Genomic DNA, 27,674 nt, shown 5'->3' on the forward strand with positions numbered 1-27,674 from the left:
CTTTGTGTGTAGATAATGTTTTCTTTTAGCTGTAGATATAGTTCTTGTTTTGAGATTGAAAATACAATATAGTACTTATTATTCAATTTTAAATTTCGTACATTTTTATTTCTAATCCGCAACAAGGGTATGTAAATAAACAGGAATTATGTCTGTATTGCATAAAGTAATTAATAGATTATGCACGCAACAATTCTTTTACCTTAAGTATGATTAGATACGATACATGTATAAAATGTTATAAACGCAAATTTTGCAAACTGCCAGTTTTACAAAACGAAAAAAATTTTTTGTTATTATTATTGTGGCGTAATAAATATATTTATTGGAAAATAAAAAAAAAAAACAAAAAGAAACTGCTAAGTTTATTAAATTCTATTTCAATACTAAATATTGGATTTGTCCTGTTTAGAGCGTGAGATTAAAAATTCAATAAAACTTTTCTATTTGATTTTTTCATGGCTTTTTTGATACATCGGTATCTACGTACTTTACTAGCTACAGTTTACTCGCAACAGGCTGATCGCAATCGCTGTGTTTTTGGTTAAGCTCCACTCCGACACCAGCGAATATTGAAATGTTTCACATAGTACGCGTGTGTGACCCAATGGGATCATCTAAAAACTCATTAAGCGTGAATAAATATTGGACGCAAATGTATGTACTATGTATTTTTCTGTTGTTCGCCGCACAGAGAAAAATGGATATGTGCGACCCCCAACAACTTAGAGAGCAGCGTCAACTCAGTACATTTATTTCTATTTTAATGTATTCTTTTTTAAGAATTGGACTTTGTAAATTTAGGCAGAACAGAAATTAATGCTCATTTTCTGAGCAAATTTTCACAACTGCCACTTAAATTTGGCAACGACTTAAACATTGGTTTCGACGAATACTGCTGCCGCGGTCTTCCAATTCCAACCGCTGCAGCAGTGCTGGGCATAACTCTACTGTTCATTGATTCCGCAGCGCGGCGACAAGCTCCAAACTCGTCCACTGTGTGCAACGATCGACGCAGAGATGCTTGTGTCTGACGTGTTGTTGGCATTGTCATATGCGCCGCATAGGCTGCTGGTGGTGACAGCGGAGACGTAGGCAATTCCATATCTAAAATAGTATCCGTCGCACTAGCGGAGTGCTGCTTCAATAGTTGGCGTAGACGTTTAGTGCCGCCTATCGGTACGGTTGATGTTGCTGTTGGGTAAAGCGGCTCTATGGGGACAGCTGATGGTAGTAAGACATCGTTAACTGGTGCACCCAGCATCGGTTCACTATCTGGACCGATTACGAGTTTTGTGTCCGAGTAGCGGCGCAGGTCTTTTCCTAAAAATTGGTCTAACTGCTCACTTACGGCTTCGACATCCGGTACACTAGGCGGCGTTACCGCGCTCGAGTGTCGATAGCTCTCAGTGGCTGGATAATCCACTGACGATTCCATGCTCAAGCCCATTGAGTCATTGAGGATGTCACGATTCTCTATGAAAATCGATGAATTAGAGTAGCGTTTGGTGTGTGGCTTGTAGGTGAAACCACCCAAGCCATTGGCCACTGCATTCGAAACACCGGAGCTGATAGAGGGTGCTTTTTGATCGCCACTACCTGTTGATCAGAATAAAATAAAAAATAAAAAACAAAGAGTTTATTAGAAATATTTAAGAGCATATTTTATATTAAAGAAAAAATTATTGGCTAAACATTAAAAATCGCTTAATGTGAAACATATCGAGCCCCAACCGCTTACGTTAGTTGCGTCGTTAGAGCTCGATATGTATATTCAAATTAGATATATGTACATACTATCCGACTTATCAATATGACCTTATTTAAAGCTTTAATGAAAAACTTTAATATTTCGAAAAGCTTTAAACTAACTTAAAAACTACAAAAGCTATGTTTGAAAGGAAAGAAAAGAGATGAACTCTATCTCCATCATATGGATGATAAGTTCGGGGGGGTGAAATAACACAAACGGCAATAACGCAAATTTATGTTATTTCCCAATTGAATGTGAAATAACACAAATTTGCTTTATTTCATTTCTCGTTGAGCAATAAGACCAACTTTTATACTTAACAATTTGAGTAATAAAGCAAAATAGTGCACATATGTACATAGGTAGTCACCCAGTTACATTTGACAAAAAGTAGTACATGAACAAGTTAAATGGACGGATTTGTAAGTATACAATTTTGAAAGTGCCCGGCGTCGCGGCGGTCCGCGTTTGCGCGCCGCCCCGCGCCACGTTCGACGTCGCGCTCGCGTCCCCCGCCCCTCCCCTCCTTTCGCAATTATGTACTGGTGGCATTATAACCATTTAGAAAAAGAAAAATGTTAAAATAACACTAGTTCACTTCTGAAACTGCTTTTCAATGTCCAAGTAATGGGAATTATTGTGTATGGTGTTATTACATGCATCCCACCCATAGTGGATTTTAGCAGGTGCCACTGCTTTATTTGAAAATTTGCCTATAAAATGTGACTATAAGGCAGCCGAATGTCAGAAAATAAAGCGAGAAAGCCGTTTTATTACTTCATCTGTTTATTCCGACATGGTTCCATGCAAACATTTTAAGGTTTTCCAGCAATGTTTTTAACATATTAAAAAGCATGCAGAAAAAATTCATACAAAAGCGCTATGTCCAATATGCGGAGCAGTTTTTAAAGACGATGCTTTTCCTATATTTTGTTAGACTTTTCATAAGTAAAAATATTTTGTGAATATTACTTTCTTCATATGAATTATATCACATTTTTTGTTTAATTCAAGGCCTATCAAACAGGTTTAGGGCATTTGAGCAAAAACAACATTTGCCTGTATTTTATTGTTGCTTCTGGTATCAAGGTGCCAAAAACTGTTCTGATTTTTTTCTTCTACATCAAAGCGTGCCATGCGAAATACGAAAAAGGTAAAAAATTTAAATTAAAAAAATGAAAATTGTTGCAACTTTCTTTCTTAGTAAATTGGTTCGCTTCTCGAAGCATTGATCCATCATCCTGTGCCAGGCCCAGTAATCAGCGGTTGTGCTGCTGAGTTGGGCGAGCTTTCCAAAATCTGCTATTTAATCGCTGGTTTTGTATGGAAAATGTTTCACATGCAAATAGATTTTAACAATTTAGAATTTTTGTGAGAAGAAATGTAAAATATTTGACATTTTCGAGAACAAATAATTTGAAAAAAATCAAATCAGCTGCTATACTGATATTACCTGTTCAATATGCCTTGGTTTAATTGTATTTTTGGAATAAACAAAGTTCTTTTTCCTTCTGTCAGTAAACTGTTTTTTTTTTTTACAAATAGTATAAATAAGCAATGGGAAATAAGGCAAAATTTGTTTTATTTCCAACCTTTGTTGGAAATAAAGCAAAACTCAGATTTTGGTATTATTTCCCATTAAAAAGTGAAATAAAGCAAATTTTGCGTTATTGCCGTTTGTGTTATTTCACCACCTCCAACCTCTCGTCACATGCCCACACAATCCAAGACAAATTAACACCCCTCTCCCTCTGCTCCAACTCCGTAAAAGCATAAACAGACGGCAACGTTGATCCGGATTAACGGGGCAATTGATCTGATCAAAATTGTGCTTTGACAGACGGCAGTAATGCGGATTTACGTGCCGCGAGGTCGTAGGTTCGAATCCCACGGCTAGTACAGAATTCATTAAATATTTTTTTATTCGTTCAATTATAAATTCTATATTTTTTAAAGTTGTTTTTGTTAGTTGTCTTTGACTTTTTTAGTAAAACTAAACTCTATAAATTCAAATTAACTAATAATAAAACAAAAAAGCGAAATAAAATCAAACAAACGAAAATAAAATGAAGTAAAATTAAATATATTAATCAAATAAAATTAAAAAAAATTTTAAGTAACAATAAAAACAATTTTTTTTTGCCATCGCTACAACAGAGAATCGAACCTGGGACCTGCAGGCTTATAGTACGCAGCCCTCACCACTCGGCTACCGCAGATGAAGTAGCTGGCTGCTTCGTTTGCGTATTTGTTTGCTCAGAGAGCGTAGAACACTAAGAAAATTCAAAACTAGCATGAACATCCACCTTGTCGGTAATGCAGTCACCGTATTAATTCAAATAAGTTCTTATTCAATTTCAATTGGATTCCTATGCAAGGCATAACAAGGTAGAAGTGATTTCGACATTTCTCTCTTTTGAACTGCGACTGAAATGTCAACTCTTAACCCTATACTATTCAAAAATTTTTTTTTTTATATAAATTTTCAATTGTGAGCTGTGCGACTGATTTTAAATACATAATAATATGAAAAGGAATTGCGAGCGGTGCGTTGTGTTTGTCAAGAGCCTGGACAACCAACTTGTGCGTTATTTTAAAGCTTCGAATTGTCAAGTGAAGTGACAACGGTGGGCAAATTGCTGTGATGTTTCATTAGGAGACTCATCACGTGTGTTCGTGACTTTATTTGTTGTCTATCGCAGCCGAGTATTTCTAAGTGTACGCGTTTGGTCCCAGGTGTAGGATTTATCATGCCGAATATGAAAAGAAAATCTCCCTTTCATATACATATGTACACTAGAGTGGTCCAAAATAATAAAGTCGGAATTTTAATGCCGCCACCCCCTAGGATTGTTCTGAACCGAAAATAAATACACCCCTATTTTTTCATTTTGAAATCAAAAAATATTTAGGGAGTGCTCACAGCGCTCAAAGTTTTCCATGTATTTTATATGGGGAAAAAACAAATTTTCGTAAAAATGGTATAAAACTCTTGAAAATCAATATTTTTTCATCGTAAAGCCGTGGTTCTCTTCAGGAGACTTCAATATTAATATCCAATTGTTTTTTTAACCATTTTTTATGATTAAAGATTTTTTATTGGTCCCCCCATTGCATTTTCTAGGACCTATAAAATATAGTTACCATGAAAAAATTGTTAAAGGAACAATTAGGTATTATTACCGGGAATCTCCTGAAGATAAGAAAACTTTTCCGATCGAAAAATATTGATTTTCAAGAATTCTACACTATTTCTACGAAAAGTTGTTGTTTCCCCATATAAAATACATTGAGCGCTTTGAGCACACCCTAATTTGTTCTTTTTCTTCAAAATAAAAAAATAGGGGTATATTTTTTTTGGTAGAGAACAATCCTAGGTGCTGGCGGCTTTAAAAATACGACCTTATTTTTTTTACATACATTTTTGGACCACTTTAATGTACATGGATAGGCCAAATTTCAAATAGTGGTCTGATAAAACATAAACCAGTATTCCTTGTTGACATAAAGAAACTGAAGGTAATTTTTAATAAATTTAATGGAAACGAAATTTCGAATAGCAAAAATTGAATAGCTAAATTATTGAAGTTAAGTTCTGATGTAAATTTAGAAGAACCAAACTTTTTTTAATGTCTAATATACTTTAGAATTAAGTATTTGAATAAAAAAATAAATGCTCAAAAACATTGGGATAGTAAAAGCAAGAAAATTTTCAAAACGATTTTATAAATGAGTGTGTTTCATTTAGTATGTAATTTTGTGTAAGGATGCATTTCCACATTTACATTAAACAGAAAATTCAATAAATAAAATGAAGCTGATTCTAATGAGATTTTAAATACTTTCATATTTACAAAAACTTTCATTTCAAAGATGTTGAGTTCTATCAAATATGGTAAATGCATAACAAAGGGTTAATTTCTTTGTTTACATTTTTTGACATTACGCCAGGTATGAGAGAGCTCGACTGAATTGTCACTTCTACCTTGTTGAATATGCCTTGTTCCTATCTGAATTAGTATGGTGACTGCATTACCGATGAAAAGGTATATCCCATGCTAGTTTTGACCTTTCTCTGTATTCTACGCTCTCTGAGTTTCGGTCGGTGTTATCATCGAATATTCCCTTGATCCGAGTTAAGTTTGGGAATTAGCTCTAGGACTTAATCCGGATCAACGCTAGTTAACTCCCGAGATAATTCCAAATTAACGAGTTGATCCAGATCAACGCTGCCGTCTGTTTAAGCTTTAAGAGTAGCAGTCTTTCTGAGCCTGACGCAGCGACCATTTAGATAGTTCGCCGTTACCGGTTGAGTTAGTGTACCACTTATTTATAATTGTTCTTCTTGTAAATAAATAACAAAAAAGCAAAAACAATTCACTATGACAAATAAATTGGGATATAAAAACTTCCCCCCTAAATAAGGAACGTATTTATAATTTGTTTCTATTCTATAACCAATCTTCTGTATTTATTATTCGACAATTTACTCACCACTAAAACTGCTTAATTGAAGCGCATGTTCCCGTCCGGTATCTGTGGAAATGCCACCAGTGCTAAGATCTTGCCGTGAACCACCGCAAACGTCATTTACCGAGCCACGACTCGAATTCTCTGAATGTTCGAGTACGTTGTGTATTGAGTCATGGAAAGGTGTCATGCTACCGGATCCCTGTGGGCAGGGGCGGAAGGACGAGATCTGCGAAACCACATCATCCAACGCCCAATCGCGTTCATAATTACTTTGCAGCTGAGCACACTCAATATTCGCCGCTACAGCAACTTGTCCCACTTGTTGTTGCGGCGTCAAATGGTGATGATGTGCTGCAGGTAATGCGCCTGAATCAAGATCGTCAGTTTGTTGCAGACGACGCTGCTCAGCCGGAAGATGGTAGTGGTGAAGAGAATGTTGATGAAGAGCCGTCGCACCTTCTATGTCTATGCTGCCAGCAATACTATCAGTCCTAGCGGCAGAGGCATAGTTGTAGCCATTGGAGGCAGAAGCGCCATTGGCAACTACTTCGACATTTGGGCCATCACATCCAGCTGGTGGCGCATTTGCGCTGCACGGGTGTGGTTCGCTGGATCCTTCGTGGCGAGCGCGATGTGTGATTGCGGGTGATGGAGGCGACAAAGGATGCACTTTTTCTGGTGCATTTTGAATGAGGAGAATCCTATAGCAGAAAAAAATTTAAAATAATAATAATACTTTTTCAGAGTTTCATATCAAAATGAACCTATTTCTGGCCTTCCAACGATGACATAAATGTAGATAAGCTTTACATTGAATATACATGAAGACAACGCCACCCGTAAGACCCACCGTTACTACGGCCAATTTTGTCCAAAAGGGCCAATCTAAGAAATAACCAATAGTTAAAATCATAATTTTTTAAGAGCCGATAACTTACTCTAAAGATTAAACCAAGTACATAGTTACTTACCAATCAGTCCACGTTTCACATCATCTGCGGCACGTTCGATTAACACGCAAAGTGACCAAATAACGCATAGAGCCGCAGCACAATGGAACAATACTGAACAACAGAGACGTCTGCGCTCAATTCCAGAAATGTCAAGGCTACGCCACTGTAATGAAATGAGGTTTATTTTATTATATTTTGACGCTATTTTTACGAATATATACAAAGAGACTTGTTTTCGAGAGGGCTGAAACATACATTAGCATAAAACAAAACTCCAAATCTAAGAAAAAAAAGCATGCTAATAATAATAATATTTTGACGCTTACACTTTTTCCAAGTGTTTGGCCGAGCTTGTCATCCAATTCGTGGAGGCACCTACCGTTTCACACCGCCTCCGAACGGAAAATGGATTTTATTAGAAGCTTTTTCATGGCATGTATTTACACTCGGAGGTTTGGCATTACCTGCTGAAGGACGACGCTGTTAGAATAAACTTTTTCTAATTTAGATGTTTCCCGGACAAGGGATCGAGTCCACTCAGCCACAGTGGCAAAAGATGCTTAGAAGTACTACTGTCCCCGCAATCATATTCTGAGCGTTCAGAATATATGAGTCCGAAAGGAGTCCTAGGTAGGTAAGAAATATGAGTTTCAAAAACAAAAAAGTTTTTACTCTTATATGAATCTTTAAGGATTCATATATGATCCAAGTTAGGAGCCAGCACCTTGTGCCAATATAAAAACAATAAAGATTTGAAATTTATATCTAAACTTGTTTATACAAAAATTGAAAATAATTAGAAAACAAAAAAATTAACAAAGTTTAGCTGCAGCTGCTATTGAATTCATGTTGGAATTTGTATATTTGAAAGGAGTTTTTGCTGAATGCCTTTGCAAATATAGTGCGTTCAATAAGACTCAAAGAACAACCTAAAATAAGAGTCCGAATGTAGTAATTTATGATTCCGATAAGAGCCTCAAAAAGAGTCTGAAAAATTGTTTTTAAAGTGTCCAAAATTAGCCGCATATGAGGCCAAGAAGAGTCCAATATATGACTCATATTGAGGCTCATTTGATGTACGAATTTAAGCTCATATAAGTCGACCTTCGGAGGAAGGGAAACACCCTCATATCGGACTCTTAAATGAGCTCATTGAGGGTAATGGCTCCGAAATAGGACTCCTTAAAGACTCATTTATGACTCCAAATGTTTGCTGGGGTTTTACGTTTGTAGTATGAATTCCGAAAGTTACCCTATTATTCACTGCGTAGGCCGGATTTAGAGTCCTGCACCCTCAACAGAGTTATATGTAACACACACCTCTAAGTACTTAGCTACGGTGACCAAGTGACCTATGAAAATCAAAAATTAAAAATACTCTTAGTTTCTTAGGGGATTCAGTTGCTAGTATATTAATCTGTCTTGACGTTTGAAGCATTTGATGCACCTAGTTGATTGACACTTGTGTTGATTGAAATGATATTTTTACAATCAACCATCCATGCTGACAAGAAATTCTCCTCATGGTGCAGTTCGGAGAAAAGTTGATTTTAAAAATTAACTTCTGTACCGCTGCTAAGTTCCTCATTTAGGTAACGCCATCGCTCTTTATGTAATAAATGTCCCCAGTCGATTGACAATGATCTCTAAGAGCCCTGGATGAATTGAGGTCCGATAGTTTCACTTCCGGTGAGCCTGCCTATATAGCTGGTGAGAAAACGAGATCGCAAGTGATTTAGCCGCCTTTTCTGCTGAGCCGGCTTTTGAGATAATTATACTAAGCAAGATCTGTGGCCCTGTTCCGTGGGCGACGGATACAGAAGATGATGGAAACGCATACATATACAACAATTGCGCTGGCTTGGGCATGTTGTACGCATGGATGATGAGGCGCCAGTGAAAAATCCGTTGAATCGACACCCATAGGAGACAAAAACAAAGGACCTGTCTGCACTCGGGACGTACAACTGGCGCAAAGGAGAGAGGCAATTGCCGAAGTTTTTTGGTCTCGACCAAAACCGACGAGTGGTTGTAGAGCCAGATAAGAACAAGTCTGCTGGACATTGGCATGGGAAATCCTGAATCGCTACCTCGTGTTGACGTTTTGTCATTTTCTGTCAATAAACACTGGCTTTTTATATTTTTTCAATACTTATGAACAACTGTCACTATTCGAATAATTTCGGTTAGTCGATTTCCAGCCTACTCGATGGTAAACGGTTAGTCTAATTCGAGCGTTTAAATGAATAATTGCTATTCGAAACCGACAAAAAAGAAAGTTGCTAATCGACTATCCGACTTACCGAATAGCCGGATAGTAGATTTTTAACAAGATATCTACTTCGCGGCCGCTGTGGTGTAGTGGTAAGCAGTGCGCGCTTCCACTCCGCAGGACCTGGGTTCAAGCCCTGGTAAAAGCAACATCGTAAAAAAATGTAGAAAAAAGGATTTTTCTTAACAACGGTCTTCCCTCGACAGGCAATGGCTAACCTCCGAGTGTGTTTCTGCCATGTAAAACAGCTTCTCATAAAAATACAATCGCCGTTCGGAGTCGGCGTAAAACTGTAGGACCCTCCTCTTTGTGTGACAACATCAAGGCGAACGCCACAAATCGGAGGAGAAGCTCGGCCAAACACTAAAATATGTGTAAGCGCCAATCTTTTATATTATTGTTATATTATTATCTACTTCACAGTCCCATCGGTTGATCCATGGGACATTTGCTACGGCTGTGGTGTACTTGTAAATTTTCGTTCCTATCGATATTTCTATGCCCAGGAACCCAGCAGAGAGAGAGAGACGCATAAGTCACTTTCCCTAAAACAGTCTTGCATATAGCAAAGATCTCCATCTGATAGACACTACTAAAATATGCTTGCAGTTGCTCTCACTAGAGACCTATCCATCTTCAAGCTATGGTCAAGAGCAGTAGCCGTGCTCCAATTCCTCTGAAATTTTGCATATTTCCTATATGGTATATGTTATCATGCATACCAGAAGAAGAAAGTTTGTTTGCGTTTACACATTATAAATGTTTTTAAAATCGTTTGGTAATCTTTTTGTTTAAAATATTTTTTTATAAAAAAAAGGTATTCCTTTTAAATGTTTTTTTCTCAAATTTTTACATACGAAGTATACAAATATGCATATCAGAAGAAAGAGGGTTTGATCACGTTTACAGCGATACCAATGTTTTAAAAATCAGTTCAAAATTGTTTGAAATATAAGTATTAAGTACCATGTTGACCGAGCTTTGCCCGGAGTGCATATACTTTTTAAAGTTTTCAAGATTTGGAAATAAACAAACAAAAAAATTAAGATTTCGATATCTTTTAAATAAATTCCTTACTCTAAAATGTAGGTGGCAACCTTATTCCGAAATACGCTGGAATAAATAATACATATCTTGAGCGTATATGTACTATGTATACATAAAATAAATTTTGATTGAAATTAACAAAATACAAATTTGTATTACATAGAAGCGTGGCAACCCTGATGGAAAATATTTTCTGATCAAAGTTCTCAACAATACCTTTCATTTGAAATCCATATTGCGATCTTTAGATAAATTGTGTAGAATCGAAAATAAGTGTTCTAAGTTCTATTTAATTTTTTGTTTGGAAAACGAGGTAAAATATTACTATTTATGGGTATCAAGAGAAGGTTCTTAAGCAATGCTTTTCCTATATACAAAACGTTATCTCTTAGGATAATAGTGCAAGGTTGACACTTATTTTCGATTCTACACAATTTATCTAAAACATTGCAATATGGATATCCAATGAAAGGTATTATTGAGAACTTTAGTCAGGGTTGCCACGCTTCTATGTAATATAAATTTGTATTTTGTTAATTACAGTCAAGACATTTTTTTTATGTATACACAGTACATATACGCTCAAGATATGTACCATTCATTCCAGCGTATTTCGGAATAGTGTTGCCCCTAAATTTTAGAGTAAGGAATTTACTTAATAGATATGGAAATTCTTTTCTTTTTGTTTATTTCCAAAATTTGTTTTTAAGTTATCCAAATCTATACTATATATATAATACCATTTAAATAAGAGCAAAAGGCGGACTACGCCTATATTTTTAGTTTTTTAGTTATTTATTTATAATAATAAAAAATAGTTGTTTACCAATGGGCCTATTTCGAACTTCGAAGGCCCATATCTCGATTTCAGAGGCTATCTTCGAAAAACGGAGAAATTTCTTTTTTACCTATGACTCAATCTCTTGAAAAAAAAATGGTTTGGTCCAATACCCAGCCGAGTGCTGTACAGTGTAATGATTCCAGTATCTTCATGTATGTAACATTGTAACTATCAATATCTTATAAAGAGAAATGTCAAAGTTTTTTTTTATCTAAAACTAATAAAGTTAGAAGGACGAAATTCGAGGATTTGGTAGTACATATTGGTCCTTGACATACATTTTGTTTAAAAATAAATATTGGAAATTTCCAAGGATATTCAAGGATAAAGTTTTAAAAGGACATTTTCAACACTTATTTGTCGGGGTGCACCAAAAAATTTAATTTTTTTCGATTCTGCAGAATTTTTCCTTTTAATTGATACTCACATTGTTACTCTACCATGCACAAAGTCTTTTAAATAATGCTTTAATTCAATCATAGATATCTTAGAAATTTCAAAGTCCTTTAAAAAAAAAAATCCTGACGTCAGCGAGAAAATTTAAAAACGCAGTTATACTACATTTGGCTCCTAGTTTTGTGAATATATTGATTTTTTCGTGTGTTTTAAAAATTTTGGGTTTTTGTCGCATGGTGTAATAAAATTTAATAGACTTCGAATTTTGTTTATAGAAAATTTTTTAGTGCAAAATGCAGAAAAAGTAGTGATTTTGATGAAAATATATTATCCTGCTGCTATAAATAAATGTTACATACATAATAAAAACTAGTTAAAAATAATTATAGAGTTCCCTCGAAGCGAAAAATAATTGGAAAAAAGTTACAATGTTATAGAGAATGTTCCCCAAAATTTCTAAATATCTATTCAGAATTTTTAGAAAAATTTCAGGTATGCCTATTAAATTTTAGTAAAAGTAATAAATTTGGCATCAGTGTGCGTCGCCGAGGCGTTAGAAAATCTCACTAGCCGGTGGAAAATTTAAATAATTGAAAAGGCTTTCTTAAAAGTGGACGCCCTTCGACAGGTATAACTTCCGAGTGTATTTCTGACATTAAATAGCTTCTTATAAAAACGTCTGCCTTTAAGAGAGGGCACAGAAAAGCAGGCTTCCCAATTTGTGTAAAGAATCGGTAGAAAATATCAGCCGAACATTAGCAAAAAGATGTAAGCGGTGGATGTTTATAAGTAAATTAAATTTAAATATTCGTGTAATTGCATTATTCCACACAAATTTTGTATGAAACTTCGAATAATCAATTAATTGCGCAGCTGCAAAGAGTTGTTTTTTAAGTCAAAGATATATTCCAAGTTCATAAATGTAAATCTCTCGATAGTATTTACAGTGGTCCACAAAATAATAGGAGTGCGTTATTTTGGTCAGTTTTTGCTATTTGTCTTTTGTTTATTTAATGTTTATTATTTTTATACAAAAGTCAAGCTGGGTATACAACAAACAACGAATAAATTCAGATTTCAACCTTTGTACAAAAATTATTAAAATTCTGTAAATTTTCACCAAAATATCAAACTTTTTAATCAGAATCTTCAGAGAAAATTCTGGTATGCAGTTTTATAGCCAATTCAATTCTAGTCTGAAGAAGTGCAAGTTTCAAGCTGCCAAAAAATTCCGTTGATTTTTGGCAATTTTTTTTTGCTGGCACTGTCCCCATATAAAAGAAAATTGTCGAACATACTTTGTATGGAAAAAACGTGAAACACCTTCAACCGAAAAAATTCTCAAAAATCAACGGAATTTTTTAGCAGCTTGAAACTTGCACTTCTTCAGACTAGAATTGAATGGGCTACAAAACTGCATACCAACATATTTTCTAAAGATTCTGGTTAAATAGTTTGAAATTTTGGTGAAAATTTGCAGAATTTTTATAATTTTTGTACAAACTTGAAAATGTAAATTTATATGGTGTTTGTTGTATTACCAGCCAGGCTTTTACAAAAAAATACGAAACATTAAATAAACTAAAGACAAATAGCCAAAACAGGTTAAAATATCCCACTTCTATTATTTTGTGGACAACTGTATGTATATTTTTTAAATTTTTACCCGTATTAAACTTCAATTACTCACCTCATTGAATGGTTTGATTTTTGTATGCATTATGAATGGAAATTTGCATAACTCACAGGCATTCGTTTCTGATGCAGTTAGCCATTGTTGGAGACATGCCTGATGTACGTACTTTAAGCTACCCGCGCAGTAACATGGCGTCAGCAAGGGATTTTGTGGATCACTCTCACAATGGCAGATGCGACAAATATCGCCGCTACTCTGAGATGCCTGACTGCTCCCGGAACCGAATCTGTAAAAGATGACATTGAAAATACATACATTAAATATAAAAACATTAGATGAAAACATTTAAATAGATTAAGATACTTAAATGGAAAAATGTATACGCTTACACGAATACCAATTTGCATAGCACGTGCATGAGATTAAAAACTGCTAATTATGGCACTTTTAACGGCCAAGGCTTCAATATATTTGTGTTGTTGAATGTAACAAGTCACGAAAACTCGTTCACGCATAAACAAAAATTGCATATGAAAGTCTAGAAAAATAAAAACAAAACAACTCCAAAATTGCATACATACTGTCATACATCTTGGAGTCACAGAAAAATACAACTTGTTCAGCATAAAATATAATGGAATCGAAGAAAACACTCCAGTTATGCCAAATTAAGTAGTCGTTGGATACATATGTATGTACATATACCTGCACACATATATACATATGTATATAACATTTGTATATAACATTTGAATATCATCCAGTTACTAACAAGTTGATCTTCTTCTTGGAATATGATGCTAACTAATTATTCGTTAGCTCGTATCTAACTGATTTCATAAATTTAATTTTTATAAAAAAAAAAAATATTGCCAAATTTGAATCATAATAAAATTATAGTTTAAAAAACTAAAACCTCCCTATTACAATTGCCATTCGTACTGTCATCAGGTATGTAACTTGAGAATAGAAATCGCTGCATCTTTTAGGCGCATCAATATTACATAGTTACATCCCGAGCTAATAAAAGGAAGGTAAAAAAATATTCATCTGTAAGTCACAGCTTTGTAGGCACAAAAATGTTATACATACATAAGTATACATATTCTACAAATACACCACATTCGTTCGAATTCTTAACGTGTGTCAAGTTAGCACTACACTTTTCGAAATTGGAAAAGTTAACTACGGCATTAATTGTAGCTTTTTTGTTGTGGAAAGAAAAAATTGGTAGCTCTCGTTTTTAAGAAAAAATGGTATGTAGTGCTAACTTGACACCATGTAACATTGTCGACAGAATTGACACATGACAACATGGTGTGATAGCTATTGACATTGCCGCGTAAAACTGGACAGTTGAAAGCATTGCTTGGGTATTGAGCTAGAACTGGTACTGTCGGCAAAAGGTCTAGTTCTAGGCTAGTCAGATTTGATTTTCTGCAGGGTATGTTTGAACACTCCCTGATGAAAATCTGACTAGCTCAGAACTAGCGTAGAACTAGACCCTTAGCCGACATTACTAGTTCTAGCTCAATACCCAAGCAATGCTTTCAACTGTCCAGTTTTACACGGCGATGTCATTGGCGGTGGCAATTGTCGCCCAATGCATTACTTTGCAACCAGTTTTTAACCGGTCCCGTTTTGGACAGTTTTTCTTTTATAAGGAAACGTATTTGAGATTCGATTTTTGGATATTTTTTTTCGATTTTTCTTATCTTGTACAGATTCCATTTTTGTTACATATTTTATTAAAAAAAAAAATATTGTAAGCTGCATGCAATAATTTGAATTCATTAAATTTGAAAACTCACAACTGCCTCCACCCCGATTTGAACTCGCAACTAACGATAGTTGAGTCGGAGGTCTTCTCGCTGGGCTAATTTCGTATTGTACGAGTAGTGAGCATTTGCAAATTTATACCGCAAGTTTCAACTGTCCCGCTCTGCATTCCTTTTGAATTAGTTCAGAGATAGTTCTGAGATATGTAGTTCGGAACTAGCGCTTTGCCAGACTGTCTCTAAATTTTACTGCAGGGCTCTTATGCATTCATAAGGTATAGGCTTTCGATGCTTTCTCCTGGTACGAAAAAACGCATGCTTGTTTCGTTGGTGCGTGGTAAACATTGATCCCTTATGGATTGACAGGCAGCTAAAATTTAAAAGATTGCATCTTTTTCCTAAATTTATTATAATAAGTAATTAAAAATGTTTGTAAACCATCCAACGTGTGTCAAGTAATTGCTTTGGGCATTTGGACGATCAATAGCTATCACACCATGTTGTCATGTGTCAATTCTGTCGAGAATGGTACATGGTGTCAAGTTAGCACTACATACCATTTTTTCCAGAAAAACGAAAGCTACAATTTTTTTCTTTCCACAACAAATTTTAAAGTTAAAAGCTACAATTAATGGCATAGTAACATATTGGATATCTCAATTCTATCGACTAGGTGTATGGTGTCAAGTTAGCACTACATACCATTTTTTCTTAAAAAACGAGAGCTACAAATTTTTTCTTTCCACAACAAATTTACAACAAAAACACTACAATTAATGCCGTAGTTAACTTTTCCAATTTCGAAAAGTGTAGTGCTAACTTGACACACGTGAATTCTTAAAGGTTTTTACAGCCAAATTGTTTTTATATACAGTTGTCCACAAAATAATAGGAATAGGACCCGTTTGACTATTTTTATTTTGTTTAATTTTTTATAAAAGTATAAGTAGCTCAATATCGAACAAAAACCATATAAATCTAAAATTTCCAACTTTGTGCAAAAATTATAAAAATTCAACAAACTTTAACTGAAATCTCAGAATCCTTAATTCCTTACTTTTGAATATTATAAAAGCGAAAGTGTGTTTGTTTGTTTGTTACGCTTTCACGCTTAAAGTATTCAACCAATCATCATGAAATTTTGCATACTGGTGTCATTTAGCCAAACTTAAAATATAGGACATCTTTTATCTCGATTAGACAAGGGAGTATGGTACCTCCTATACTGCACATCTCTGGAAGTCGCTGTGGTAGAGTAATGGAACTTGGTACGGAGATATATAAAATCAATATTTTACTCATGAAGAAAAATTGGCGTTATTGGAGAAGGGGCGTGGCAAATAGTACTTAAATTAAGGGAATTTGGTAAATGAAATATGTTGTCACAACGTGGTTGTCAGACGAAATATGTTTAGGAATGCTGTAGTTTGAGAATATTTTGAAGAGCGTTGCAGCTGCTTGAAAAGTTAAGTTAAATTAAGTTATACCCAAGTTATACGAAATAATAAAGCGAAAGAGAGAGCGAGAGTATATCTTTTGTGTTGAATATTTTTGAAGTGTTTGAAGAGCGTTGCCATCTATTGAAATATTCATTTCAATTCAAATATTTAATTTATAAAGTTAAATGAACTATTAGAATATGGCTATCAATCGAAATGGTTTTAAAAAGGCCTCATGTTTTTCTAAATGACATTTAGGAACATGCCAACTGCCAAATTCAACTTGAATTAAAGAAATTAGGTAATTGAAATATGTATCACAATAAGGGCGTCAGACAAAAGAGGTTTAGGAAGATAGTAGTTTGAAAATATTTTGAAGAAGGTTGCCCTTTGGAATATATTTGAGGTATCTGGAGGGGGGTTGCCACCTGTTTAAAAAGTAACATTCAAATTATTTAATAAGATAAATTAATTATTACAATATAAGTATCAATAAAAAGGATTTTGAAAAAGTCTCATTTCTTAACAACAAGTATGAGGGTTGCCAACTGTTTAAAAAGCCAAACTCAATATGAATTAAGGGAATTAGGTAATTTAAACATGTATCATAATATGGGTGGCAACACAAGAGGTTTAAGACGGTATATAAATCCTATTATATTGTGAATAACTGTATAAAAAACAAGTTGGAAGAACCCTGATGGCAGCTATGCATGTATGTTTAGGAGATTGATGCCCTTTCTAACGAACGTATAACCAAAATGCCTGACCTATCTAGGTCAGTGCTGCGGTACACAACATTATGTTACCTTGTACCTTGCTGCCAAGTATTGAAGAGTTGTCAAAACACTCATTGACGATTTTGAGTAATGGAGGTAATCATCCTACAAATCGGAGAGGTTCCTGATGGCCGCTTGTAAGTATGTCTGAAAAGATAACTAATAAACCGCTTGTCAAACCCCATTTCAAGTTGATTATGGTTATGCTTTAGAGCACCAAACTAAGGCCGCTTCACACAGGTTAATTCATTATCTCATTCTCATTGGCGCACAGTGGGAAATATCATCAGAAAAAATTCTAGATGCGGCGCTGGAATAACCGTATTAGCGTATTTTTTTTAATTTAATTTGCTTTAAATATCTTAAATTTCATGAGCCTGAGGAGATAATTTAATATTTTTATTAGAAATTTACTAGGCTTTTTTTTCTTAATGCAATCATTATTTTATAAAATAAAATAAATATTTAAAGTAAAAACCTTCGACGGCACAATAATAAACGAACAAACCAATACCGCATCGGATGTTATATTCGAACCCTTAAAATTAACTTACGAGAAAAAGAAAAATTACAACAAAACAACAGGCATGGACACTCCGAACACACCACAAAGTACCACCAGGGCAAAAATCACCGACTTTTACCTACCTGCAGGTAAAAAACCATACAGTGACAACATAACGCATGTTAAAATCGAGACAGCGACAGTGATTTTTTTTTGTAACAGAACAGGCTTTAGTACAAATGCAAAAATTTCGAACAAAACTTGTTATTTTTTAATTTTTCTTCTGTTAAAGTTTGATTTTTTTTCTTTTTTTCATTAAAAAATTAAAAAAGCTGGAATGATTAATTAATTTGTCAGAAACTATAAGCCCTATCATCGGAAAGTGATGTATATACGGTTTATGGAGAATTTCCTTGGCTTTCATTTGCCGTATTTTATATTAAGATCTTTAAAATAGTTCGTAAGATATACGTGATTAAAAGGAACCAATTTTTGCTTTAAGCTGAATAACGGTAAATTGCAAATACCTCGAAAAAGTATTCATGGAAAAAAAATAACTCGATTTTCGGAATCGACGAGCAATTCTACATGGGAATTGGATAGTGGCATCCACAGAACATTTTTGCTGTAAACCAGTGTTTTTAGCTACTTGAAACTCGCACATTATCAAACTAAAATTTAATAGGATATAAAACTGTATACTCAAAAAAAATCTAACACTTCCGAGGAAAAAGTTTGTAATTTCCCTGCAGGAAATGTGACTAGTTTGCAGCTAACTATTACTTAACTAACTAACAGTTGACTAGTAGTAACTATTTATTAACTATTTACTTTGGCCGTAACTAACTATTTTTTAAGGGCAATGGCCGCAAAATTGTGATCCCTGGTTTCCTCTGCATTATATGTCAACTAACTTGCAGCTAACTACTTTTGGACATGAACTATCAATAAAAAAAGTTTTTTTAAATTTTAAATTTTTTATTTTTATTTAACATTACATATTTGCATATTTGGTTACATTTTCATTTGTAGGTGGTCCCACATTTGAATTCCATCAGACATAACATCAAAATAATAATTCGGATACTCACAGTTCTATATTATCTACTGTGTTAATTTTGCCACATGGTAACTTTAAAACATTTTATCATGTGGTAACTTTGTTTGTTTTTGGTTCCCATACTAATAAGAGATGACACTTTTGGGCAAAATTACTCGTCTTTGTCTCATGTTTTTATTTTGTGTTAAACTGGCATCTCTGATCAGCTAATTATTCGCGCTAAGAAAAAATGAAAAGTGAAGCAGAAAAACATAAGGTGGGCGCAATTTGAAAGATTTTTAAATATACATCTGGCTACACATATATGTTTTATTGACAATTTGAAACACATGTGTGAAGGGTTGCTCACAGTTCGAGTGTGTTATCTTGTTAAAGTTACCACCTTTCAACTTTAAAAGTAAACTGTGAATACCCTAAATGTAAAATTTCCATCTTTGTTTTATTTGTCCTGAATTCGAAAAATAATCTACGAAGTGCAGAAAAAAGTGTATTGAAAGTATTTTTTGTAGGAGGATATTTAGGCTTGTAAAGAAAACAAACTACCGACAACGTCTGCATGACTCCTGCACGACTTTAGAAATAATTTAAAGTTAGTTTTGTCATAGTTAATTAGAAGTTAGTTATTTATCGAAATCCCGCAAAAAAGCTTACTATAAGTCGGTTATTTTAATCAATTGATATTTTTTTCTGCAGGGTTGGGCGAAAATTTGTTGCATTTTTCTGTAGCCTTTTACAAAGTTTTAATCTTGGGTTTATGTGACTTATATATATATATTTATATTATTTATATCTCTTTGAAATGGAGTTGCTACTGATATGACCGCAACTGTACGTAAGTAATAAGATTTTGCATAGTTATTTACCATCGCTTTCCCACCTGATGCAAATACAAATTGTGTATTTAACACACTGAGTGAATTCTTAATGCCGCAAATATTTATATTTACGTTCTACATAAGTTTAGACAATACACTTTATTTATGGTTGTTGGAAATAATGATAAAAAAATATGGTGAATGAGTTGAGACAGAAAAAAAAAACGAATAAACGAAACTCCTTTGCATTGCTGCCTCATATAGCTAATACTAAGCGAAAAACGTGACACTTTTGTAAATGACAATCAATGAGCGAGCAATCAAAGCAGCAAGTACATACTTACATACATATGTATGTACTTGCATATACAATAATTATGGGTAAGTGGGAAGAAATCGTATGTACTTGTTTAATTGCGTGAGAGTGCTGACCGCACGTTCGTTTTCAAATTGCAAACATGTTGACAGCACACCAACAAATACCAAGTTATTAAAAAAATTTAAGTGCTACATACTTAACGTCATATAGATCTATCTATATACATACATATGTTTGTACATATGTATTAGAGGGCTGCATGAATTCATTCAAACTTCTAGCCAAACAGAGTACAGTAGATTTGAATATTTTACTTCGCATACAAAACACTCAGCGTTTGGAATTTTGTAAGTTATGAATATACATTTTGTTTTAAATTTTCTACCTTCAAATGGAAGAATGTGAATGAACGAATGGAACACATTCAAATTATAAACTCATTTCGGTAAACGTTTTTTCTACAAACAAATTTGTTCGTACCCAGTAGAACTTGGGATCATCGTACGATTGCTCGGTGAGTACTCCCTTGGAGTATAGGACTACTCCCCATTGCTCCCTATGCTTCTGTGTATAAGCATGTAATTTTGTATACTCCCTTTAACACCGGATGTCCTAGGGTGGCGAGTAATCCCTTTTACCTCCTAAATGAGCAATCAGGGAGTTCATTCAGAACTTAACTGTTCGCTTAGAATATATCCCGTTACTCTCCTAAGCGAGCAATATAGGAGTAAAAAAAACCGAAAAATCTCGTTTAATGCTCCTAAATCATGCCTCAGAGAGCATTCTTTACTTGCTCGCTTAGGAGATCTCCTATTTGACTTCTAAGCGAGTAATAAAGGAGTACAAAACCGACAAATCTGTCTTGTTCCTCCGGAATCAGGTCGAGGGGAGTACTCTTTTATTTCTCATATAGGGAGATCTCTCTTCAAGTTCTAGTGGGTAAATTCAAAAAAATTTTAAGCCAAAATCATTCATGCGTTTTGTATATGAATAATTCAGAAGCCTTTTTGAATGAATTCATGCAGCCCTCTAGTATGTATGTATGTATATAGTACATATGCAAATATGTATATGCTTAGATATATTAAATTACATCTAAGTATGTGCATAGAGCAGCTGTTTTCTTCGAGATATTTTTTCCTGTTTGCCTTATTCATGCACACTTTAGCGTGTTTACGCTGACTTAAGTGATAAACGAAGTCAAACCCATATTTGTGTTTATTGTATGTGCATAAATATATAAGTATTTACATGTTTTATTTATGCGACTGACATACGCATGTATGTATCTATATACATATTTAGATACAATTGTGTGAGGCTAATTGCAACTTTAACATCTAGAATATAAATATTTTTTACAGAACCTAAGAAAAAACCAATGCATGCATACATATGTATATACAGCCTGGCATACATATGGTCGATTATTTGATTGGAAACGTTACATTCGTACGCATTTTTCAATCAATTGTCCATTAAAAACAGAAAAAAACTGTTTTTTATGTGATATGATTGGACATGGTCAAATCTGCATTTCTGTAAAAAAGGGCATCTGGAAATTCGATGTGTAAACATCAGTGTACGTATTGATAGAGCATTAGGCGATAAATAGGTTAGGTTAGAAATTATTAAAGAATAAATTAACATTCATTTATTTTCATTCACGACTTTTTCATAGCCAGTAGTCCTGAAGTGGTTTTGAAAAAGTCGTGAATTTGTAAAGAAAGGATCTTGAACCAGTCTTGAAACGGTGAGACCGTAGTCCCTTAAGGGTATCAAAACGGTACCAAACTAGTCCTGAAATAGTTCTGAGGTTGTCCCGAAATGGTACTGAAATAGTCGGGAGCTATCGTGAAGTGGTCCTGAACTAATCCCGAAAAGAACCCGATCTAATCCTTAAACTGTCCTGAAATAGTCGCCGACTAGGTTCGAAATGGTCCTGAAATAAGAAAAAGAGTGAACAGTTCCCGAAATGATCTCGAACAAGTCTTGAAACGATCTCGGAATGGTTTCTTATTAGTCCCAAAATTATTCCGCACTAGTCTCAAAATGGTCCTGAACTAATACCGATATGCTCCTGAACTTGTCCCAGAATGATCTCGAACAAAATAGTTCAGAACTAGGCCAAAAATGGTCCTTAAATAGTTGCAAAAAAAATCAACGGTAATTTTTAGCCACTTGAAACTTGCACATTATTAGACTAAAATTGAATGGGCTATAAAAACTGTGTACTCAGAAAAATTCTAGCACTTCTGAGAAAAAAGTTTGAAATTTTTAATGAAAATTTTTTGCATTATTTTGTAGTATTTTAAAAAGTTTTAAACTTGGGTTTATATGAGTTTTGTTAGAGAATGAACTGTGTTTTAATTAAAAGTTCCTAAAAATAAATAAATGAACATGAGGGGCAAACAATATCACTTTGAAATGGGGATGCTATTGTATTGGCCAATACTGTATGTAGTAGAATTGCATTTTTGCCTTAGCCATCACACATACATATGTACATATATCAGTAGTTTATCACTTTAAATGAGTGTCCCTCTTACTCATATGGCGATAACAAAACTGATAATTTTAATGATCATTGAATATAAATAAAATTAATTCAAACAGACATGTAAACGTAAACGAAAGCTTAATAAATTACCAGAATCAAACTCTGGCATTAGTTACCGCTATTGCACAGTAATGGTTGGTTGAATTCAGAAAATTGAGAATACATACTTGTGCAATGTTCATTATGCATTACTGATAACACCGGAAATGTGATCTGATTTTAAAACAAAGTATCTATAAAAGACTTGATTGTCTTTCAAATGAAACACACCCGGCTTGAGTCGAAAAAGAATCAAGCTAATCTTATGGTGTTTTAGTTTCTATCAAAAAATGTCGCATTTTGATTAACCCTTTCTCTTTTCGTGTTCGATTCTAAAATAAGGGCAAACGTTGAGAAAATTTTGTGTTCGTTTCTTAAAATGTCACACTCTTGTAAAGCAATCAGGTACATTTTCTGCCCTTTGAAGCTTTGTCAGGGGAGATGGTTGCCCTGAAAATCAGATGGTTGCTTAAAACGATAATAAGTATTATAAAATGCGTGAGCTGGACAACGACAAGAAGGCAAAAACATGTCCCTCTACAGGGTTAAGTGTAACATGAAGCACATTTTTCACCGTGCAAGGGCAACATTTTTTGGTAGAAACGAAATCACCATTAAATAAGTGCTTTTGATTTTAAAAGGATTATTTACGATAGGCTGAGAGAGTTGCAAATCGTTTGAAAGAGCTAACGATCTCAATTGAGCTATGGGCTTGGCATCCTATTTTTATTCACGTATCTGTGCTGGTGTATTTTTTCTATGAAGTAGAGAAGCGAACACAAATATTGGTTGGGAACAGAGAAATACTTCCTGTTTCAGGTTTAAAATACATACTGTTAGTTTACAATAAAAGTTTTCTTCTAAAAAATTTAAAACGGAAATCTTATCTCATCTTAAGCCATTTTGATGGCATATGAAATAACATAACGAACACACTCAAATTATAAGTGAAAATAATTATAACGAGGCCTACGCCTTAAAATAAATACTACGTAAGTAGTACGTAAGTATAAGCAATTTAAAATCGCGATATGAGTAAATTCAAGTGGACAGGCAAACTATTACCCTCCACATATGTGTCCTTGAACCGCATTGTAAACCTATGTATGTATGTATGTATAAGAAAGAGGGGTTGATGCAACATGGTTTAAAAAAAGTATGCTCTGCTGATGGCACATAAAAAATTAAAATATTTACAAGCAAATAAATATTTATATCGCAAAGCTAATCAACAATAGATCAAAAGGGCAAACACAATATTGTAGGCCTGATTATTCTGCATTTCAGCACAATTCGTCGCAGTTAAGAATATTCGCTTATTGATAGTTTGCATCACAGCAAATATAACACCGTGCTACAAAATTTAACTATTTTTGTCTGATTTTTTTAAGGACCTTAAAGTTTTAACAAGGATATAAGAGATATATGTACATACATCCTTACTAATATTATAAATCCGAATTTGTTTTATATACCTACACTAGGCTACAATTTAAAGTGCATGTGTGTTTTCATGAACAATTTTTTGACGTCTTTCAAGTTAGAACTACACTTTTCGAAACTGGAAAAGTTAACTATGGCATTAATTGTAGTGTTTTTGTTGTAAATTTGTTGTGGAAAGAAACAATTTGTAGCTCTCCTTTGTTTTTTTAATTATGGTATGTAGTGCTAACTTGACACCATATACCTAGTCGATAGAATTGAGATATCCAATATGTTACTATGCCATTAATTGTAGCTTTTGACTTTAAAAATTGTTGTGAAAAGAAAAAATTTGTAGCAACACAAATTTATAACAAAAAAGCTGCAATTAATGCCGTTTTAACATTTTCAAAATCTCAATTCTATCGACTAGGTGTATGGTGTCAAGTTAGCACTATTTTTTAAAAATTGAGGGCTACAAATTTTTTCTTTCCACAACAAATTTACAAAAAAAAAACACTACAATTAATGCCATAGTTAGCTTTTCCAATTTCGAAACGTGTAGTGCTAACTTGACAGACGCGCAAAATTCAGCTGTTAATTGTTATCAATTGGCTATTTAAAAGTTGATCAACAGGCCAATCATAGGTAATTAATATTTTACACCCTTACATTCATGTAAATGAACATTTCAATTGTGCAATAGCAATATTGTAACACTTTTTTACCTTTAGTTGAGAAAAGGTAAGTGATTAGAATCCATATGCTATGCGCTGCTATTCTTGGCCTATGTATGAGCGGGGTTCTTACCCCTTTTTGCTTTTCGATGCAATTTTCGTAGTTTAGTCACGAATACAACCGAGCCTCTAGGTCTGGGAATTGAGAACTGGCTAGGATTTCCAATTTCAATATGTAGTTTTATTACATAACATATTTTTAAATTACAATAAAGAGTAAAGAATTTTAAATTATTTACAATAAGTAATTGCATTATTATGCAAAGAGTGAAAAACTAATTAGCATGTATTCACCAGACAGCATTAATATTAAATAGGCAACGTCTAATTGAATTACTAGTTCACTTCACTTTGTCAAAGATGCACAATCAATTTTGTTGATACATACATACATATGTACATGCATACATATGTAAATATATAGATTTTGGACAGGCGCTGGTCAGATTTGCTTCTGTACAGCTTCCGTCTAATGCACTGTCGAATTACTAACCAGAATTCCCATACAGTCCCTAATATGAAATGTAAGACACGGCCTTTTCTGTAATTTTAGAGATTATCAAGAAAACTCTTTCCAAAAAGTGACATAGAGCCTTTCTTCGCAGCAACTCTCTCTTTTCTGGAATTCTGACCAGAGCCAGAACCAACTCTTTTTAAACTTATCTACCGGACCGGGCCTTTGAATAAATTCTCTGTATGCCCTTTCCTACATTTCTGAACAATGTCTGAAAAAAGTACTTTTGGTCACTTTTCGGAAATGAAACTCGCAAGGTGTAACTGCAGCTGAAAGAACGCAAATCGATTTCAAAACTTCATCGCAATCTGCTCGTGCTGCACTAGCAAATTTCATTTTTGCTGAAGCTGTTATAAAACCAATCGAGTGTTGCCATGTGACGCTGTTTGTGAATTTTTGTGAAATAATAAAAAAATTATATAAAAAATAATAATGCCGAAATAAGTATAAAAACTACTCTTAGTAAGTAGTTAGGCATTTTATGAACCACTATTCTAGATTTGGTTCTTCCAGACTACTCTCTATGTAGACAAATTATTTCTTTTGTTTTCTGCTTGTACTTGTAGCCATATTAATGATGATTTTAACTTTTACTCATATTTTTGAGTCCATAAGTATTTTATTTGTATAAAAATTGTCGCTGTTCAATTTAACAAAGCGTTGAAAGTGAATTTGCTGTAATTTTTTTAGAGCAAAAATTTAAGTAATTAAGAGCCCCTAGGGCTTAAGGGTTATTTCGACTATATTTATTATGATTTATTTTATTGCGTTCTTCTTGACTTCGATATTATTGTCAGAAATATTTACGTACACACGCAATCTTATCTGCAAACTAAAATATGCAATAAACAAAGAAATGAAGGTTTGAAGCCGACAAGAATGACATACAGGCTTCGTAAAGTAATAACAACCATAATTATTTATATGGCACATTGTTAATATTTCCTTCATTTCTGCTTGAATGCATCACAATGAGATGCTTTCTTCAAACAGAAAAAAGGCATGCAGATATATTTTGACATATGTATGTATAAATACGTTTGTATTTCGCGCGTCTAACTAAACGCTTTCAGGAAACCCTTGTCTTTGGAAGTTATATTAGCAGATCTTCCAATAGCGCTGCCATTCGAATGCAGACGGTAAGGTTTGTCAACTAAAGCCATATAAAAGAAAAAATCCCAGTAAACGTGTCGATGTGTGTCTGGTGGAAATCTGAATCAGACTCTGGCCATTCCATACAGAATAAAACATAGTATCCAGCTTTCAAGAAACACAAAAACTCATATAAAGAACGCTCAAGAAACTTTTCAGCCGATACCGGCACGATTTTTCTGAGTACTTTCACACTAGCAGCGACATGACGCCATGCCAGTTGTCGTGCGTCGTTTGGAAAAATATCATGCCGGAAAGCTTGTTAGCAAAGGCTTTTGCATTTCATATGTACATATAGGGACAAACAAAAGTATTGGCACAGAGAATTTTTCGCAATATATGCAAATTTGTTGAATTTTCCTGAGATTCGTAAAAAGTTTTGAGAATGTGAAGCCATGAAGTTCGTATGCAATATAAAAAATGGTCGGCTACAGGACTAGCTGAGCGAAGTTCTGAGGTATGTAAAGGAAACTCATTCATTTATACTCAGGGAAAAGAACAGCTTTCGATTACTGTCATATAGAACAGAGAGACGAAGGTCATGTTCCTCCCCTGGAGCAAGACGAGTTGAGAGCAGCAATAACACGGCTTAAAACAACAAGTCCGCCGGAACTGACGGCATACCGGCTGATTTGGTCGGGCGCATGTACTGAAGACTGGAATCTGACTGTACTTTGTCCAATCAACAAGAAGAGAGTTCCCGTCGTTTGCGCCAATTATCGCGGAATACGCCTTCTTAATATTGCTTACAAGCTCCTGTCAACGATACTGAAAGAAAAACTGAATCCCAACTGATTGGACCTTATCAGTGCAGCTTCAGACCTGGTTAGTCACCATCGATTTCAAAGCCGCTTTTGAGAGAAGCTGCCTGTACGTCGCCATGTCTAAATTTGGGATAGTTAAAACGTAAAAAGGTATGTTTGACAATTTTTGTATATGAAAAAAATGCGGAACACCGTCAACAAAAAAAAAAAGCTAAGTACTTGTAGTTTGCACTTTATTATACTAGAATTTAATGGGCTACAAAACTGCGCAACAAAATTTTTTTCAAAGATACTGATTAAAAAGTTAAAAACTTCGGTAAAACTTTGCAGAATTTACAAAATTTTTGAACAAAGTCTGGAATTTGGATTTATATGGTCTTTGTTGAGTTATCAGCTACTTTCATTAAAAAAAAAAAAAAA

At 34.2% G+C, this 27,674-nt stretch overlaps 1 protein-coding gene across 5 annotated transcripts in view; it reads right to left on the reverse strand.

The window, feature by feature from the left end:
* Positions 1-333: 333 nt before the first annotated feature.
* Positions 334-27,674, reverse strand: part of LOC118745928 — a 43,462-nt gene continuing 16,121 nt past the window's right edge. For all 5 annotated transcript variants that reach the window (XM_036479591.1, XM_036479588.1, XM_036479590.1 and 2 more), the window contains 5 exons: positions 13,426-13,657; positions 7,198-7,342; positions 6,991-7,111; positions 6,248-6,927; positions 334-1,599 (listed from right to left, as the gene is read on the reverse strand). In XM_036479591.1, the coding sequence (XP_036335484.1) occupies positions 824-1,599; positions 6,248-6,927; positions 6,991-7,111; positions 7,198-7,342; positions 13,426-13,657 (1,954 nt within the window). In that variant the 3' untranslated portion in view covers positions 334-823. The remainder of the gene's footprint in view (positions 1,600-6,247; positions 6,928-6,990; positions 7,112-7,197; positions 7,343-13,425; positions 13,658-27,674) is intronic.

This window comes from Rhagoletis pomonella, unplaced genomic scaffold (genome assembly GCF_013731165.1).
Source record: "Rhagoletis pomonella isolate Grant_MI unplaced genomic scaffold, Rhpom_1.0 Rhpom_scaffold_00010, whole genome shotgun sequence".
In the NCBI taxonomy this organism is placed as follows: domain Eukaryota; kingdom Metazoa; phylum Arthropoda; class Insecta; order Diptera; family Tephritidae; genus Rhagoletis; species Rhagoletis pomonella.